Below are 20,199 nucleotides of genomic sequence, written 5' to 3'. Positions count from 1 at the left end.
ACTTAAATTTTAACCATAACACATAATATTTAAGTAAATACAGTCGGCGTAGCCAAAGTACTAATCGCTAACGCTCCGTAGCTATAGAAACGCAACTGTCCCTGTCGCACTAATATGGAAGAGTGATAGAGAGACCCAAAGCGATTCGATAGCGAAGCGATAGCGAAGCGGTAGCGATTGTCACCTTGGCTAGGCCGCCAGTTTACTCGACCATTTGAAGCGACCATTTTGATATACCTACTCACTCTTAACTGCAATGTTCCTTGCCTTGAGATTCGCAGTGAGACTCACTATTTTTACACGACTGCCCAAACAAAAAGAGTTTATTGTTTTCAGCGTTCATGTTTGTATGTATACCTATATTTTTTACTAAGTATAGTTTTTATTCGAAGGATCGACCCTGGCTTGACCGTATGAAATAAAACCTATATTTCCTGTAACCTATACATAGGTAAATAAATCCCTATTTTTAAGTGTTTTTATTCAAATTCCACCTATTCAGTATTGTAGGCCTATCTAGTTGTTTAGGTGATAATTATGGTGGTGTGATTATGAGTACAAATAATTTGTAAAGTTCGAATTGGCCATCCGCTGTAATAACTGAAGTGGTGGGACTGGTGGGAGCGGAGTTTTTGGGCCGAAAAAGACGCACTTTTCGGAAACGTATATGGCTGAAGAATATTATTATTTATTACTCTTTGCGTTGAAGGATAACATAACAAACTAGGCCTTGTTCAGATTGGCCATTAAGTAGCAACCCGAAAAGCACTAAGATTTCTAGTAGAGTAACAATAAATCACGAGAACATACCTCTGAATGTTCTGGAATTAAAGGTTTCCTCTTCAAGCTGGAGTCGTGTCTGGGCGCGGGATCCTCGCCGGAGACGGCGCGCTGGTAGGAGAGCCGCCGGCCTTTCGAGTCGGTCTTCGGCTCGTGCAGCGAGTTCTCGGGGATGCTCGAGAAGTCCTGGTACGAATGGGCTGCGTACATCTCCATGCTCGTCTCATCTTGAGTCAAACGGCGCAGGTAGTTGGTCAAGCCTTCACTAGCCACCCATGTTACTCTGAAAGATACGACCAATGTCAGACATAAGCTAGGTATTATACAATTTTGATCATACCTATATATTTAATATCTATATAAAATACAATACAATACTCTTTATTGCACACTGCACACCTCATACAGTTTACAATACATGTACATACAAAAACATAAACAAAGACAATTAGACAGAGGTAATAACAGGCGGTCTTATCGCTAAAGGTAAGTAGGTACTCAATTAAGTTGCTAAAACAAAATTCATTTCATATGAACTGCTTTCCAAAATTTTGGTGAAAGATTCTGGGACATATCAGGAATGAAGATGGAAGTTGGAGGCGCAGAAAGGATATTTTATTTATTTTATTTTATTTTATTTTATTCTAAACAATATACATTGCGTCGAAGAAGTAATAGGTACATGCATATAATTAGTACATACATTAAAAACTAGGGTCAAATATATCTTATCTCTACCAAGTAGGTACATATTCAAAACCGAGGCCTTAAAATAGTTACATACGATTCCCATTAAAATATGTCATACACTGTGACACATCATTTATTTCTGCACTTTAACACTGGTATTATTCTACATGTAAATCACTATGTAAGCTAGCATTAAGCACCTTATTCTATAAGTGTCAGTCGGTAGAGCTGGGTCGTGCCAAAAGTGGTTCTACAATAATTTACGCTGTTTTACACGCGAATCATTGCGAACCAACCGCGGCACATTTTGGAGTGTTTAAAACTCATAGGCGGTTGTCGTTGACATACTATTGGCCAGGGATGTATAAGGACGTTGTCGATTTCGTGAAGGCTTGCGATACCTGTGCAGCCTATAAGCACTCACAGAAAGTGACTCCAGGTCTGATGGGACAGCCAAAAGTATGTGATCGACCAATGCTGACGTTGAGCATTGAATTGGTAGGTCCTCTTCCGCGCTCTCGTGCAGGATTTACGTTTTTGTTTGTGGTTACGTGTTGCTTCTCGAAGTATACGCTTCTTTTTCCGCTTCGCAGCGCAACCAGCGCGTTGGTGGCGAAGACTTATGAGCACCATGTTATTTTGAAGCACGGTGTACCCGAAACCGTAATTACTGATAACGGAGTTCAGTTTACGGGATCGGAATTTAGACAGTTGATGAAGCGGTATAACGTACCTAAAGTTTTTTACGGACCTCGTATACTCCACAGGTAAACCTGGTTGAGCGATACAATAAAACGGTCATGACAGCTGTAGCTTCGTACGTAGAGGAGAACCATAGAACTTGGGATGAAAAACTGCACCAAATTCAGTTTGCAATAAACAGTGCGGTGAATGAAACCATAAATGAGTCTCCTTTCTTTTTAGTTCATGCTAGAGAGCCAGTTATCAATGGGTCGTTTTATAAAGACACAGATGCGGGTAATTTCGGGATTTTAAAGGATATTTTTCATCAGGTTAGGTTACGTTTATTGAGAGCACACGAAACAAATGCTAGGAATTATAATTTGAGAAGACGTCCAAAACAATTTGCAGTAGGCGATTTAGTATGGAAACGTAATTATCTGCAGAGCTGCAGAGTGACGCACAACATTTCAGGATGGCGAAACTCGCCCCGAGATACGTTAAGTGTAGAGTAAAGGCTGTGTTGTCGCCTTTAGTCTACGAGTTAGAGACGGAAGATGGTCACTGTATAGGATCATGGCACATTAAAGACCTGAAAGGGAAGGTAGCAGCTTCTGGTTTGGCGAACGGTGGACGTGCGGCTCGCGTGCAGGATACTGCTCCCGGCGCCACCATCGTTGACTGAACAGGGTGAACGGTGGACGTGCGGCCCGCGTACTGGGTACTGCTCGCCGTGCCGCCACCGTTGACTGAACAACAGAGCTCATACAGGTTTTTATGGTTGTAGTTTAGCAACAGTGTCAAATATTGCAAAGTCATATTTGATCACCAATTGTCAGAGACGTGGCGAACAGGTGTTACTGTTTCACCACTCAGTATGAACGTGGATGGATGCTACGAACTGAAAGGGATGAATGTATGGAGCGGCACAACCATAGCTCAATTTACGTCAAGAGCAAAGTCTTTAATGTGGGATTTTTTTTGCTGTCGTGCAAGGTCACGCAGAGTTTTGGGTGTTATGGTGCTGATGGTTTTAGCCAATACGTTGCGGGATCCCGTGCATGTGTGGATTGGCGTTGTTTTTTGGTGTGAGAAGGAGAGGCTTTATTTTGGTGAGGTATCGCAGGGCGCGCACTGCATACCGCGGACGTTGTTTTTTTCGGTTTGGTTATGTAGTCCGTTTATTTTTCTCTCAGCACACGTTCACAGGCACATAACACGTAATTATAATTTAGCTAACTAAGATATTTAGAATTCCGTTTGGAATGCAATTTCGTATTAAGCTACTCTAGTTTATATAGGTAAACTTAGCAGTAGGAATTGTTTGATTTTAATTTTGCCCGGTCTAGCGGAGAAGATTTTAGTATGTTGAACATCAGTCCTGGCGGTTGGTTTGGTTTTTCCAGCGCAACTGGATAAAGTTGTGCTGGTAAAACCAAGGGAATGTTTACTGGATAGTTAGAAATTATGTTGTGGATTTTTCTGATGTGTTCGGATACCACATACATAATTTGTTAGATATTTAGATCGCGTTGTGTGGATTTTTCTGATGTGTTCGGATACCACACACGTTAAGTTTGTACTATTTAGTGTTGCGTGGGTTCGACAATTTTAGATTCAAAATTTATTGGTTTAGCAGTTTTGGCATGTAGTGTTGATTGATAGTTTGGTTTGCTTTGGTTTTTTCTTTTTTGGAGAGGGATCTCGAGACCTGCGGGCTTCACTTCGGTTGTGGTTTTTGGGTACTCCCATACTAAGTATGGTGGAGGTTGTTTGTATTTTTTCCTTTGTTTGTGACACATTATTTAGGTTAGTCGCTGAGTAAAACCCTTGGTAACCCTTGGTAAAACGCTACAGCGGGGAGAGGGGTCTTGTGACACGGCATTTTGCATGGATAGGCCAGTTTTATATTGATCTCAAATATAGTTTAGTTTTGTTTTGTGGCAAGGAAGTCATTGATGTAGCAACAATATATATGACAACCACTTAGCCAATAAGAAACAAATTGGAGCTATTGGTGTTGCTACTTCAAATTTCATTCTGAATTTATGGAATAATATTAATTAAATATTTAAATCAAAACTTAATTAATAAATATAAAAAAGGCTGAAATATGTTTAGATAAATAAATAAGATTTATTTCTTTATGTTAAACTTAAATATAAAATTATTCCATGAATGTCATTAGTTACTATTATTTTGATTGTGTGATCCCAGGGGCACTAAGCCTGAGATCATTTCCTGGTTAGCTTTCGCCCGGGATGGGCATTTTTATATTTAGAAAGTGAAGCTAAATACATCATGCTCTGGTAGCATCGATCTGTGTCTTGGAGATGCAGCAGCCGCTGCATCCATGGGCTAGGAAGCTCATTAAGTAGTTATTTTCGCCAGCAACAGTAAGTAGAATATAATAGTGTCTTCAGGTTTATTTCCTTTGTTGAATCCTTGTCCCTGCATATTTGACCATTCGTTTTGTTTCCAGTCTGCTGGTGAAACAATGTGGTGGGGAGGGTTTGTCAGAGCTGTGACATGAGTCCACTCTAGGAATTTCCAGCTGGTAAGAAACCCAGAATGTATAATGTCTCTTGAAAGGTTAGGATGCCACATGTTTCTAGTTGTTAATGTTATAATGTTTTCTTTCAGCTTACTGGGTGCTGTTATGCTGTTATGTTGTGCTGTTGTGTTTATTTTGGATTATGGAAGGCAGTCCATAATTAGCAAGCGTTTAAGCGTCTGGTGAACAGTTCACAATGATGAATTTCGTTCTTCTGCTGGGTGGAGGAGAAGTCACCTTCCGACTGAGGCCTGAGTCCTTCTGCGGTGCTCCGCGGTGCTGCTGCAAGTGGCTCCAGCACAGCGGAGAGTGGCACAACGGGCTTGATCTGGCGGTAACATTCGTTAAGAGGTTGGTGTATATTTTCCTTCCCTCCTAGAAGCATTCATTCGGATTTAATTCAGTAAATTTAGTATAGATCGTATGTGATGGCAAATGATAATTTAGGGACTAACAAATTTAGATAGGTCTGCTTGTAAATCATTGTAGAACCACTTTTGGCACGACCCAGCGCTACCGACTGACACTTGTAGAATAAGGTGCTTAAAGCTAGCTTACATAGTGATTTACATGTAGAATAATACCAGTGTTAAAGTGCAGAAATAAATGATGTGTCACAAAAACTAACATTTCATTGAATATCCGTTTTGCCCTGAATAGCTGATAGAAATAAGTTGTAGCACCGGTTTGAAGTTTTAATTTTGGTATGTTTGAGAAATAAATATTGTCCGTAGATTTTCCTTTGCGTAAAGCCCACAGCCGGGCTGGGGAATCTACGTGACAACACAATTTCATTGATATAATAATAAAATTTAATATTTCTACAACAATAGGGATAGGGGGATAGGGAGATAGAGGAGCTGGTTGCGGTGCCCAATAGGTATACGGCGTGAACTGGCGCAGAATAGGGCAGAGTGGCGCTTTCTTGTGTCAGAGGCTAAGATCCTTTTTGGGTAGGTAACTAAGCCAGTGAAGTAAGTTATTTCGAATATTACGAGTAGTATTGAATTGTCCCTGTCAGGACTAGAATTTGCTAAATGAAATCCGCAATCGACAGATTTTCGCAAATTATTCTTATGCTTTGGTCAAGGAATTTAATTTCAGTACCATTTTGTTCCTTGTCACAGTGATAGTAGTAGGTATGAGGTTCCTATAGTATTTTTCGAACCGCTTCGTCGAATGACTGTATTTTGTAGACTGTGTTTCCGGTTTGAAAATACTTTAGCGACTTTCATATTGAGTACGAAATAGTACTGACATTAAATTCTTTGACTATATGGTTTATTGAACAAGTGAAAACCAAATGTACCTACCTACTTACCTGTTGGATCGAGACGTCTTCCGGCGCCGCTGTCCGAACGCGGTGTCCAGCCCCGAGCTCATGGATATTGCTCGGGAATTGAGGAGTGAGTCCTGGTTATATGCTCTATCTGTGCCTGAAAAATAGATAGCCTATGGTTAATGTTAATTAAAAACAGTCAAATGCAATTTACAAAACTAGTCCTGTAGTTCCCTGTAGTGTAGTTCTGTGTTATTAAAACAGACTAAGAAGGTAGGTACTTAAAAATTGTTTTTCCGCACACTGGTGGAATCCCGCCTTTATACATACCACGCGTAAGCGGACGAATATGGGTCAAAATTCTTTTCGGTGTCTTGTTTCTGACCACTCTGTCACAATACAAGCGTTTGTTTTTAATCAAATAAATAATAAAAGTTGAGTGCTATTGCTTAGCTGTAGATTATAATTAACATGAGAAAAATTAAAAACTAAATTTCTCCCCATACAAAAAGCTCCACTCCCTCCGTCACATTTTTTGGGGATGAAAAACAAGACAACGAAAATAATTTTAACCCATATTTGTCCTTTGTACGGTACTTATTAGGGTTCCGTACCCAAAGGGTAAAAAACGGGATCCTATTACTAAGACTTCGCTGTCCGTCCGTCCGTCCTTCCGTCCGTCTGTCACCAGGCTGTATCTCATGAACCGCGATAGCTAGACATTGAAATTTTCACAAATGATGTATCTCTGTTGCCGCTATAACAACAAATACTAAAAATAAAATAAAATAAATATTTAAGGGGGGCTCCCATACAACAAACACGATTTTGTTGCTCTATTTTTTGTAGATGGTGCGGAACCCTCCGTGCGCGAGTCCAACTCGCACTTGGCTGGTTTTTTTTAAAGGAAAGGAGACTGCCGCCATACAAACGTAGTCCCCATTTTTCTCTATGGATATTGACATCATGGAAAATATTTTTATACAAGTTGATGTATATTATTAACATTATTAACCATAGCTATTATGCCCCTTCGTTTGACTTTTTTAGAATTTTTGTGATTAAGTAAGTACCTATTATACTACTATTATAAGAATTAGAAGCGAAAAACAATTTTCATACAAATTTTTAAATTCCCCTATTGCAGTATAATTTTTGAATTGAATTTATATTAATTGATGATCAATTATAATAACCCTCCTCTCTAGGCAAGGACTGCATTTGTTCGTTAGCAACAACGGTGGGGTTAGTATTGAATAAGTATACGATGTGGTCGACGCCCCGCCCCGACAAGTACAAACTAAACAGAATAAGGAGCTTATCAAACCAGCCTCATTTTATACAAATCCAACGAAAAAATATCGACAGCAAAATAAAAATCACTCAAATGGTGTAATCCAAACAGAAAACTAGGTAAGTACCATTATCGTAAGTGCAGATAATTATAGTGCCGGACAGCCTTAATAATACCGCAACACCAGTACACCAAAGGAACTTCGACAGAAATATTGATGGTTCGACGGAGATATTGATATAACTATAATTACAGAAAAAAAACTTTATCTAACAGTTTAATGAATAAGGTATCTAAGCTTCTTAATCCGTACCTATTTAATAGTTACGAAATACACCTGCTTTTATCACGTCGGTACCTACTGATTATTTAATCAGCTAATATCACTGTTATGAACATTTTAAACGATTTCAAGCAAATTAATATGGACGATATTGGTAACGCCGTCTGGTCAACCAGCAATACATTTTGTATGACTATAATGATTGTATTTCAATACTTACCTACTTAAAATAAAATTAGTTAAAAAAGCAATAGGTACCGAGTATGCCTACTTTGCATCAAAATTTGAAATTTTATTTAGGTATTGTGTTAGGTAGACCCTCACTTATCATTAACACTTATACTCGACTTTTGAGCACTTATTACCAAGTGGGGATCAAAGTAGACACATTTTACGGCAGTTAAGTATTTTTAGAACTATTATGTTACAAAACAAAATCCGGATACATATATCTTTTTCAGGCTATTCATATTCTCAGAACTAGGAGCTGCTTCATTTCATGGTCATGACACCATATCACCGACCTCATGAGTGGTGGAAGTTCCTTCGGGTACCTTGAATCGTGAGAGCATCGACTTTTTAACCGACTTTAAAATTCCAAAAGGAGCTTCTCAATTCGGTTGTGTGTTTTTACTTATGTTTGTTATCTCATAACTCCGACATTTCTGAACCTGTTTGGAAATGTACTTACAGCATTGTACTATTTTTGTCAAAATCTAATTCTCATAATGGAATAACTCATGCGGAAATACAGGCAATAAATAAAGCATTTACATACTTTCAAAACAGTGACATTCGATTAAGTGGGACTGCTGATGAAGACCAGAACGGAACACCTCAACGATACGTACTTCATGTTCAGCGAGTTAGGTAGGTGTTTTAAAAACATATTTCTCAAGGTCGAGTTCCGATGGACGATTGATTGGATTGGATTCCATGGGGAATTCTTGAGATACTTATAGCGATTTTTTTTAATGCCAAGCATTTTTGCTTTTAAACAGTACTATTTGGACTTTGGACTCGTGAAGACCAGAATGGAAATCCTTCACAATAAGTGTTTTACGTCTTGGGGCTATTTGTAATTATAATGATTGTTATTAATTTTAATGGCATTTGAGACTACTAATAGTACTATTATGTAAAGTCAGTTTTTATCTGGTGAAGATTATTTCAGCTCCAGTTGGCGTACTGGCTATCAATGGAAAAGGTCGGTGTACTCACTGGTGGGACTGCCCTGGATGTGCACGACGCTGGGCTGGCTGGCCGAGAGGACAGGCTGGCTGCCCGCGCTGTCAAGCTCGCTCGCACCAAGCGTCGAGCTCGACGCCACGCTTGCCGCGCTCCCGCGCACCTCCTGCTTACCACACATGATTGTACAACAGAATGGAATGATCCATTATTAATTACTTATTAACGCGTCAAAACGTTAAAAGTATCTGGCACCATCGAATACTTCTTCACACACATTTAGGGTAAAGGCACCAGTAGTCAGCCTTATAACGACTTTTGTAAGTTTGAACGTTCGGCATTTCTACAGGATTAGTCGGATAATTAAACAAATGACATGGTTAGATCAATTGTTTATCATAGTTTTAATACACAATATTAAAAAAAATAACAATCCTCTTTAAAATATATCTAATTAAGTTTAAACAAAAATTGGCACTTTTCTCCAGTAGTCAGCCTCCAAAATCCAGTAAGCAGCCTCTGTGTACCCAGTACTCAGCCTATATAAACTATTCATAATAATTAGATCAAAATCACTAATATTTATATCAAAATCAACGATACCATAATATTTATTTTTTCTTTATAATTTTTGTTATCGTTATTGTAGTTAGTTGTAGTTTTTAATTTTAGTTTATATTTTTTTTGCATATACATATGTATTACTTACTTGCTTGCTTACTTATTTAATAATAAAAATTCTTATGACACGAAATTTGTTGGATGTACTTAATTAACTAACACTATTCTTGTAAACTAAGAATCGCAATATTTATTTTCTAATAATTAATCCATCAAAAATTAATGAGGTAAATCAGGTAATATATAATTATGTTCCTAGTAGGTATTCAGTAAAAAATAATTAATCGAGTCTATGCAGATCTAATTATCATTAATAAACAAAGTCATATACCGACCAGGAAAAAGCAAAATGATAGTTATGTATAGTTAACGTCAAAAATATGTATACACTTTTGAACCTTACTTCAATGAGATAGGGTTTAAAAATGTGGACATATTTTAGGCGGCGACGTACCAAGCAAGGTCAATGGCTGAGTACTGGATCCGCGAAACCCAGTGCTCAGCCGCATTAAAACGTTATTTCAAATGGGGCTGACTACTGGGTTTTACTTTAAATTGACTAGGGCATGCCTAACTAAATTTGAAAATGTAAATTTAACGGTCCTAACGGTCGCATTGGCTAGAAAATAATAAAATAAACGAATAACCCAAAGGTCAGCCGTGGGGGGCTGGGCACTGGATTCTTTGGAAAAAAGTGTTATCCAGTGGCCAGCCCCCTCAATTTATAAGTGAAATATTGATATTTTCATTCAAATATAATGCAATTTAATAGATAAACTAATAAATAAACCAATCATATACAAAAACAATAACTTTTAACATTAAAACATAGTTTTTCTTGCCTGTTAAGAGAACACCACGTGCAGTAAAAAATATGGCGGACATGACACTATTGCACTCGTCGACAAACACCACCTCTATGAACGAGTATATTTCTTCCCCCCGTTCCCTCACCGCACCTGTCGTGTGACGTATTAACCAATAAGGAATCAAAGCTCCTATTTGAGTACTCGCGATTTGTTTAAACGAATATACCAGATATTTATGACCAATAAACGACTCAAAAGGCTGACCACTGGTACCTGGCTGGCCACTGGTGCCGTTACCCTACTTGAGGCTCGAAGTAAAGAAGGAAACTAGACAATTAAAGATCGCGACTGATCTGTTTTGCTCGTAATCTAGGTATAGTCAGATTCAATAGTCCCAAATAGTAATTTAAAGACCCAAATATTTGATCACTTTACACACCGTAAAACGGCGTGAGTAGGTTTCGCGGGGAGAAGTGGGTTATGATTGGGGAGAGAAGGTTTGAGAGGGGGGTGAGAAGGGATTTTAAGGCTACTGCTACAAAAATAATGTATTCCAATTTAAAATGGAGCTATAGTAATACGCAAACTAAAAAAAAATCGATCCAATAATCTTCCAAAATCACCTTTGTATGAAAACCCCTCTCACTCCAAATACGAGGCACTACGGGGTGAGGTGGGTTTTCCTCTTTATCGTCAAAGTTATGAAATGGAACTACCCAAAATAAAATAAAAACTAAAATACAAACGTCCGGAACACTTATTATATACACCATTCAGTTTTCATATGTAAAAATAAAATGTTATCAAGATTTGAATTTCAGTTTTGACCCTACTCACCCCATTTTACGGTAAAAGTTTTTATAACTTTATACCTAATATAGCGCTTACCTGTTGACTAAGTGCAGCTCTGTTGTATTGGTCTCCAACCGTATCCATGTTTTCATTTAAAGATTGAAGAGATACTGACATGGAGCCTCTACGGGACATAGTGTGAGACTTGCTCCCTAACGACTGTCTCTTAAAAATCTCTGTTGTGTTCTTTAAGAAACTGTCCATTTTTTTTCTAAAAAATGATGATTTTCTCTCCAGTGGAGATTTTCCTATAGAATGCAGATCCATTTCCGATTGAGACAAACTCTCTCGCCGGGTTAACATAGTGTTGTCTAAAGATAATTTCCGCTCCCGGTTTTTTACGATGTTTGTTTTTGTTTGTAGTGAATCAGCTTTACAGAGGGATTCTTCGCCTTTTAAGTTTTCTTGGTGAACCTCCGGCTCTATGAGCACACTTTCGACTTGTGAAGCAGACATGTCAGTCTCCTGAGTCGGAGGGTTGTTATACTCTGTATCGTGTGCTGGTTGCAAGAGGTCCTGATGGGGCCCCGGTTGGGGTTCTGTATTTATAGAAATTTCATTTTGCAAGTGTGTGTTCGGGGTTTCACTCTCTTGTATTAAATTATTCACTAAATCGAAGTTCTTGGCTTCTTGCAAGTCATCAGGTTTTGTGTCTTGGAGATCACTGTGATCATCGGAAACATCTTCTTGGACATCAGTAAACTCATTTTTGTCCATTACAACACTGCCTCGTGGAGCTTTGATTCGCATACTACTGTTCATTTTTACAGATCTTAATATCTCCTTTATTTTTAAATTTTCTTTTATAGTCTTTACGTCTGTGAACATAGGAGATTTTTCCTTTTCTACATGTTTTATGGGTTTATCTTTTTTAGTTTTTTGTCTAAACCTATCCATATTTATAAAAACACTTTTGTCATACGTTAATCACTCACACACCACAATATATAACATAATAAAATCTATGAGCAAATTTACATTTGGATTTCACATGTCAAATGAGTAAAATTTGGGACTACATGTTATAACACCTGTGCACATCATTTAAAACAACACTCAAGAAAGTGTGACGACAACACTTATCGACAAGGGCGATCGCAACGACCCCGCAGTACCTCGGCTCTGTTAATGATTTACATGGAATTCAATCGCACATTTAAATTTAACACTGAACCATTTCTTTGTGTGCACTAACGAGCGTGTCGATGTCACAAGAGGAACGACGGTATGTTACTCAACGAATGTAAACACATAAAGGAACGGGTACGTCCGCGCCTTATCAGCAGCCAGCCACTTACTACCAATAATATTAATAAGGCAGGTATGCACGTGCCACCTGCACGTTTAAGGCGTACAGAAACTTCACTCGTTCTATTCATAAAGCGCGAACGAGTATAATATTAAAGTTTTATCGGATGTTATGTTGCAGATGGATGGTAGATGTAGTGAGCGTTGAAGTGATTCAGTTAGCGTAATAATTAGCTTCGATTCGCGAGAAGTATGTCAGCGATGTCGCCTCGCTCGAACCCTATCACACGGCGATATTTCATGTCTTAGATAATCGTTGATAACAAACTGATATCATCATGAAATAAATGGCAAATAATTTATTTTTTTACGACACTATGAACAACGAACATTACTATATTCATGCTTTTATTAATTCAAACTACTGAATAATTCCAGAAGAGATTATAATATTTTAAACATAGGTATGGTTGTACATAGGTATGGTACTTATATTATATCAATTAAGCAATGCGTAGGTAACTAACTGTCAAGTCGTGAAAAAAAACAAATCCATTCGATTTCAACATGTGCTGCGTGTACTTACACCGATTTAAGTAAAAACATGACGATATCTTTTGTGGTATGGTAGACACGGAAAAAGAAAGAGCGCCGGTGGGAGCAGAAGTGCTAATCCAGTCATAATTTTTCTAACTGATAAAGTTATAATATCAAAGCAGTGTCCATCTATTTAAAGTTGATCAAGTTCATAGTTGCACTTAATATTTAGGCTACTTATAACTTTTTATGTAGTATCTGGTAACATCTTCTAAAATGAATATTGTTTTGTTTGTTAGCGAGCATTGCACTCGACCAAATGTTTTAACGGCCTTGTTTTTATTTGTCAGCGGTGGAGGTAATCCTCATTGGATACTCCAGCCCGGAATCCGGTAGCATGCCCGACTCGACTGTAATGGAGATTTTTCTCCCAGCCGACTACGGACTAAACCCCTCCACCCTGTAAAGTGTTTTGCTGCCAGCAACTCGGCGCTATCGGTATACGCGTTGTTTCTGGGTGTGTAGTTGTGTGGTCCGGGAAAGATTTCAGTGTAGTGTATACGGTGAGTTGTGAAGTTGAGTGTGTGTGTGTTGAGTGTACCTACGTTACATGCCGCTCGCCGCGCCGAGTGCCGCTTGCGTCCAGTCCGCAGCCTTAGTGGGCATTTAACAAAACTAAACTAGGTACAGGCTAATCAAAAACGAAATGGTGACCATCTGAAGTCTGAACTAAATTTCAAATTTTTGCGATTTTCTACTGTAGGACGAATCAATAGTTACAGTGGCATTACTTTGTCATTACTCCAATACTGAAGCAAGATATTTAAAATTAACTTCATTTCCAATCACTACACCGTCAATAGTAATGTCATTTTTTATAAGTAGTGTCTGTAGTTACTCTGATAGTTTCTGGTGTGTTACTTATTATACATATAGGCACATTGGTAAAGGAAAATGTTATAAACAAATGGTTATCTTTAGAAAAAATTCTAATAGCATTTACCTATAAAGTGTCATTCAATCACTGCATTCAATAGAACTTGCTAACTATGTAAACAAAAGTTACTAGTAAATTGACATTCAGTGTCAATTTTAATATGGCGGTTTGTTTACATAGTTAGCAAGTTCTATTGAATGACACTTTTAAGTATTCTTATTCTGACACAAATAACAGATGAGGGCAGTGGCGGCCGGTAGCTATGTATTATGGGTGTTCACTCACAATAAAAAACAAAAACTAAACCTACACATTCAATTAACCGTCGCAAAGTACCTAGATGTCGGTTTCCGTCCACCCGGTCATTGAACTCTCTCATAGATTTTCGGTATTACGAATATCTTGACGACCGATAGACGCCAACTGCAGTTCATTTTACAAATGGATATAATGTTTTTATTTCAATTTTATGAAAAGATGTGCTATATTGTTAATAACACACCTGTTTCGCTCCAAACAAACTCACCGCACAGCCGCAGCCGTCGCTCGCGCCCGCGCCAAACACAAAACATATACTTAGATAACACGAAAAACAAAATAAGCTAGTTACTTTTATGACATTCACACAACACAACCACGGTGTTTTTGCATATTGATCTGATTTAAAAAAATATATAAGTTTTTGTTTTTGACTAACATTGCTACGAAAGTTCAAGGTCGTCCATAATTTAACTCGAGTCGATTTTGTAAACTTTTTCACATTCTCACGTTAAATTCATTAATTTTTAAACACCTCACAACAAACAGATTATGTGCTTTAACTGTTTAAACTCTTGTTTCATTATTTAGACTGAAAAAAAGCCCAAATTGCATTCCCGCACATAATTTAAAATTGACTAAGGTCTGTTTAGAAACACGTGACAACATCAACATGGCGCGCGGGATGCGCGCGCAAGGTCAACCAGGCTCGGAGCGCCGCACCGATTTTGCCTCTTCCCTCATAGAAAATCTTCCGTTTCACGTGCGGACCCACAGTGAAACTTCTCTTTCGCTCTTATTGAATTTCCTATTGATCGAATGTACTAAATCTTTTTCCATAGGAGCGCAATCCAAAGCGCTCCGCTTCGCGCGTTACCTTTGATTTCTATGAAATTATAGGAGTACGCCGTGTAGGTAGTGGTGAGCTGTCTATAAACTTATAATGAATAAAGGTTATTATTTAATTGGTATTGAGTTTTTTACGATCGATCTTAAATAGTAATATATTAAATAGGTACCATAATTTCATTTTGATTATATATGGGAGTGCACCGCACAAGCGCACCTTAAGGCGGGCCGCGCCTGGATGAGGGTAGAAACTCGTATGTATACAACGGATCACTCCGTATACTTAGTTGTTAAGAGAAAACGTTTTTCCACTTCTCTCTCTCCATAATTTTTGAAGTGAAAACTTCTTTAGCTGCGCTGGGCACTTTTTGAGGATAAACTGACCGTAAGCCCCGTAAGGTGGCCACTCATAATTTAGATGGCATTTAAATCAATAAAGAAAAACTCAATGCTATTTGACATTTATGTTGCGGACTCCTTTTCAAAACCTATACTTACCTTTTTACACACTCTTTGCCTATGTTCAAATAATTTGACGTTGTCATGGCAGTATGTAAATAAACATGTCAATGAAAAAGTGTGATCTTATTTGAGAATGATAATAATATATAATAAATAAATAGAATACCTCCGCTAAACGTATGTATCGTGTTATTCGTGTTACCGGGCGTCGGTGACATAGTGAGGTGAGTTTTCACTTCTATCGGCACTCCCGGAGTGCAACCCGTTGTTTTATTTTTTTGAGTGTTTTTTTGTATGTTATTGACACAATGAAAAAGTAGGTTTATTTATAGGTTTTAATTTTTTTTATATTTGCAATACAAAAAAAAGCGAAACCTATAAACCTAGAGTATTGCTAAAGCGATCGACATCAAAATCAAAGTGATTTGTTTAGTTAGTGGAAACCGTTTACTCCCGAAATGGAAATTGTATGAAAACAATTACAATTTTCAGTAGCTATTCTTCCCTCTTAAGGTAGACTGAATGGTCGCATCGAATAAATTTTTAAACCAGTCAGACAGACGCACGAGGATTCCGTTTTTTCCTTTTAAGGTAATATGTACCTATGTAATACCTAATAACTATTCATATGTGCTTGTTGCTAGGCCTACATGAATAAACTATATTTTGAATTGAATTGGTACGGAACCCTAAGAAAGCTATAACTCCCTAGGGAACAATATAGGCCTTTTGTCCTTCAGTAATACACCTGCATGAAATAAGATCTTTTTCGAGCAAGTGTATTAGCACTTACTATTTTATTTTCATCATACTATGTAGTTTAAAAAATCCAGAAGTAATAAATAACCTTTACAGTACATATGGGGCTACTTTTCCGCACTAGTGCGTAAAATAGCACTTTTCGTGCGTATGTCGAAACTTTAAAGTGCCATATGTACTGTAAAACGTTGTTCGATACACGTGCGAATAGGTAATTTGCAACTCGTGTCGATTTAAAACACTCCCTTCGGTCGTGTTTTAATTTATCGCCACTCGTTTCGAATTTCCTCTCTTTCGCACTTGCATCGAAAATAACTATTACAGTACATATGGTGCTACTTTCCCGAACTAGTGCGGGAAATAGCATTTTCCGTGCGTATGTCGAAAATTTAAAGTGCCATATGTACTGTAAAACGTTGTACGATACACGTGCGAATAGGTAATTCGCAATAACTATATATTGTGTAAACACTACATTATGTTTGACGTGGCCCATGTTCTAACGTAACATAAACTCACCGATTATGCAATAAAAGCAACGAATCGATCCACCGTGCGACAAACCCGCCTGAGCTGAAGAGTTCAATTCTTTGTGTGAACTGTGAACCATCCGGGGTGAGTACGGGACGGGTGCCATTCTAAATAGCTCACCGAGCGCATACGAGCATTCGTCTGGGGAAAACTAGTGAAAACAAGGCATCCGTTTATACATATTTATTGCTGGTTTCGACGTGCCCCGAGTCGAATGCTGGCTAAGCTATGGAAATGATTTCCCGGGCGGCACGCCGGCCCGTTTGCAGTAAATCAAATACTTACCAAAACTCTGTTCTATTACTTCGCCAAACTATGCCCTCAAAGGTGTTATTGGTTTAAATGATGACATTTAATAACAGTAATAACATTAGGCGATTGTACCCTTAATGAAACTGTATTAGTAGTTTATGCAATTAGTTAGAGTTATTATTAAAAAAAAGAGTTATTATTTAAAAAAAATTGAGTTATTATTTAAAAAAAACAAGAGTTATTATGGTAAATGAAAACATACCTCTTTCAATCAAGATGATCGGAACTTGTATCTTTAAAAAAAATAAAGCAGTTGTATTATACTCATAAGATGACTGCTAGCAGTCATCTTATGAGCCTATAGACAAAGCATTCAAATGACATTGCTTTAGATATCACTGTCAGTCATTTAATTGACACATTTAAGTGCTGGAGTAGAAAATAGTAGTTTATGCAACAGTGATATAATAAGGGTTCTTAAAATTCAAGGGTCGAAGTTACAAAACGAGACGTAGTCGAGTTTTGTAAAAAAAAAGACCCGAGAATTTTAAGAACCAATTATGAGCTGTTGCATACATTACTTTTTCTATGACAGCTGCAGCAAAAAAAAAAAAATATATATATATTATTAAAAAAAAAGAGTTATTAAAAAAAAAGTTATTATTTAAAAAAAATTGAGTTATTATTTAAAAAAAAAAAAGAGTTATTATTGTAAATGAAAACATACCTCTTTCAATCAAGATGATCGGAACTTGTATCTTTAAAAAAAATAAAGCAGTTGTATTATACTCATAAGATGACTGCTAGCAGTCATCTTATGAGCCTATAGACAAATCATTCAAATGACATTGCTTTAGATATCACTGTCAGTCATTTAATTGACACATTTAAGTGCTGGAGTAGAAAAAAATATTAACATCACAAACATTTAAACGGATATTCTGGTTTTTCGTCATAAATATTTTGTCCGATAAAGATCGAACGCTAAACCTACTTACAACGGTTTGTTCCTGTTTCGTCTGATTCCTGATTCGTCGTATTCTTGTTTCGTGGGAATTATATAAATATCATTAAATATGTCGTGCAGTAAACCAGTATTTACTACCTAAATATGAAGATTTAATGTAATCACCAGTGATCGTACTTTTTCTAGCATTTTTAGCACATTTCGACGAATCAGGAATCCGACGAAACAGGAATACGACGAAACAGGAATACGACGAACCAGGAACAAACCCATTACTTTAGTTTAGGTACATCATATATTAAAAGTAGCGGCCCGATCGAAATGGTTTCTACCTTATACCTACCTACCCTACAGATGTAGTACATAATTGTTTCCATCATATTTTCTCGGAAACGTTTGTATTTGTTATGCTAATTCAGTCAACCTCAGTACTTTTTGTACTGTGACTGACTGAAATAGCACGGCACGTTCGTACGTCTGCGTGAAAATACGATGGAAAATAATTATACACTACATTTGTACATTTACATTTTTTTTTTGTTTATATTTAGATAGGTACGTAGGTACCTATACCTAAATATAAACAATTAGGAACTAGTTACTAACTGTATTCTGTTAGCGTAACTACTTCGGTTTGCTGCATATATGTAACAAGAAAGGTCGAGGAAAGCTTGCTATTGTTCCGGTGACTAATAGAATCGTGGTTTCACCAAACGATGAAACTCGCGTTTCGTCGAGTTATATAACAGTTAACATATAGGATGTTACTTACAGTGTCCTTCCTTTGTGAGCTACGCTTGCTTAGTTGTGGACACCTAACTGACAAATCGTGGTTCTAACAAGGCTCCAACTGCGACTACTAGCTTTCAGTAAGCCTGCGATTGTACCTGCTTGTACCAATTTTGGCCCCGGGGGTTTTCAATTATTAAATACGTACAAGACGATTTAGATTTCTGAAACCTTTTTCTTTTGTTACACCTTATAATATTAAACCAAATGCTAACAAAAAAATGGTTTAAAATTGTAGCTTGAAGATCAGATCTCTTAACTTTTTTTTTTAAAAGACACTCTTTTTTAAACGTTTGTAACACACGATTGACACGACTGAGTAGTTACCTACTAGGTACAATGTGGCAACTTGGCAAGAGGGGCTTGGTGAAATGCCATCACACATTGTATTACTAGTAAAGTAAAATAACTACAATTTTGGTAGCACCCCGCACGCCGCGTCTCGTCGTGCCGTCATCTGCTCCGTCATCAGCGATTCCTGGTCTCGATTACGCTGGTGCTGCAAAACGAAGAAAAGCACCTTCGAGGGTGCCTGAACGTGTTTCTCGTGATGAGAAGCCAATGAGCGGAAGCCGGGCAAGGCGCCTCGCAAGAGCCAGTGTGGCACTACGGATATCTAGATATTGCTTCTATCCTGAGAGTTGCCATTGCCACGCCGAATACGGCGCTATATGTATCGCGGCTGCACGTTTCCGCCACGGCTGACGATGTGGTGGAATATCTTCGCAAGAAGATCCGTTACGAGCTGAAAGTTCCAGCTGCGATCGCGCCACTACGTGTACTGCAGCTTGTTCGTGGTGCGTGTGCCGCGGCCGCTGCTGGAAACCATCGCGAGCGCGGACTTCTGGCCTTCTTCTGGTGTAGTGTTTCGGCGGTTCCGTGGGAATCTGCCAAATCCTACACCGGAACATGCGACATAGCAAAAAACCACCGTGTCGCCGAAATAATTTGTAGCTTGTAGGATTTTTTTTATTGTATGTATGTTAGTTTGTAAGGTATTAGGCCTTAGTTGCCTGATAATAAATAATATTTAATTTAATTAAAAATTTTAAGTATGAAGGGGAGACTTTGTGCGATAACTCAAAAACGGCTTAACTGATCATATGGCCGCTATACCTATAGTTATCACACACACACACCTCTGTTTTCGTTTCAAAGTAATTTATGAGATAGCCAGCATATCTTGATAGGTACCTATTTAAAATCGGCTCGTTTTGGTATGTTCAACCTAAATTTAAATTGACTAAGGGGGCACAGCCACGCGTACTTTAGATAAACTACAGTTGTTCAGAATTAGACGTAATGTACCTAATGACTTCAACTTGGAGGATATATGGCACACAGCGTGCTATGGGGTATTCACTTCGATAGAACTCTTTAAACCCTGCCATTTATTTATTAACCAGACAAGTTTTTCAACTAGGTAATAGGTATCCTAGTGTGATAACTGATATATATCAGGATAAAATATTTACTAGGTATTAGGTAACAGATTTACAAGTACCGTATAACGTTACAACATTGCCCGGTTTTTTCGATCACTCATTCACTTTTTTTCGAGTTTAATGTTCCATATTGC

General features: G+C 37.8%; 1 protein-coding gene across 1 annotated transcript in view; it reads right to left on the bottom strand.

Moving 5' to 3' along the window:
* The window catches only part of LOC134661194 (uncharacterized), a 77,768-nt gene extending 65,812 nt beyond the window's left edge, over nucleotides 1-11,956 (bottom strand). Inside the window, exons 1-4 of the mRNA XM_063517163.1 lie at nucleotides 11,068-11,956; nucleotides 8,783-8,915; nucleotides 6,027-6,141; nucleotides 811-1,063 (exon numbers count right to left, since the gene is read on the bottom strand). Coding sequence (XP_063373233.1) covers nucleotides 811-1,063; nucleotides 6,027-6,141; nucleotides 8,783-8,915; nucleotides 11,068-11,928 — 1,362 coding nt within the window. The 5' untranslated portion in view covers nucleotides 11,929-11,956. The remainder of the gene's footprint in view (nucleotides 1-810; nucleotides 1,064-6,026; nucleotides 6,142-8,782; nucleotides 8,916-11,067) is intronic.
* Nucleotides 11,957-20,199: the final 8,243 nt, after the last annotated feature.

Source organism: Cydia amplana, chromosome Z (assembly GCF_948474715.1).
Source record: "Cydia amplana chromosome Z, ilCydAmpl1.1, whole genome shotgun sequence".
In the NCBI taxonomy this organism is placed as follows: Eukaryota; Metazoa; Arthropoda; class Insecta; order Lepidoptera; family Tortricidae; genus Cydia; species Cydia amplana.
The sequence above is the reverse complement of the archived record's forward strand: the minus strand, read 5'-3'. Positions and strand labels throughout refer to the sequence as shown.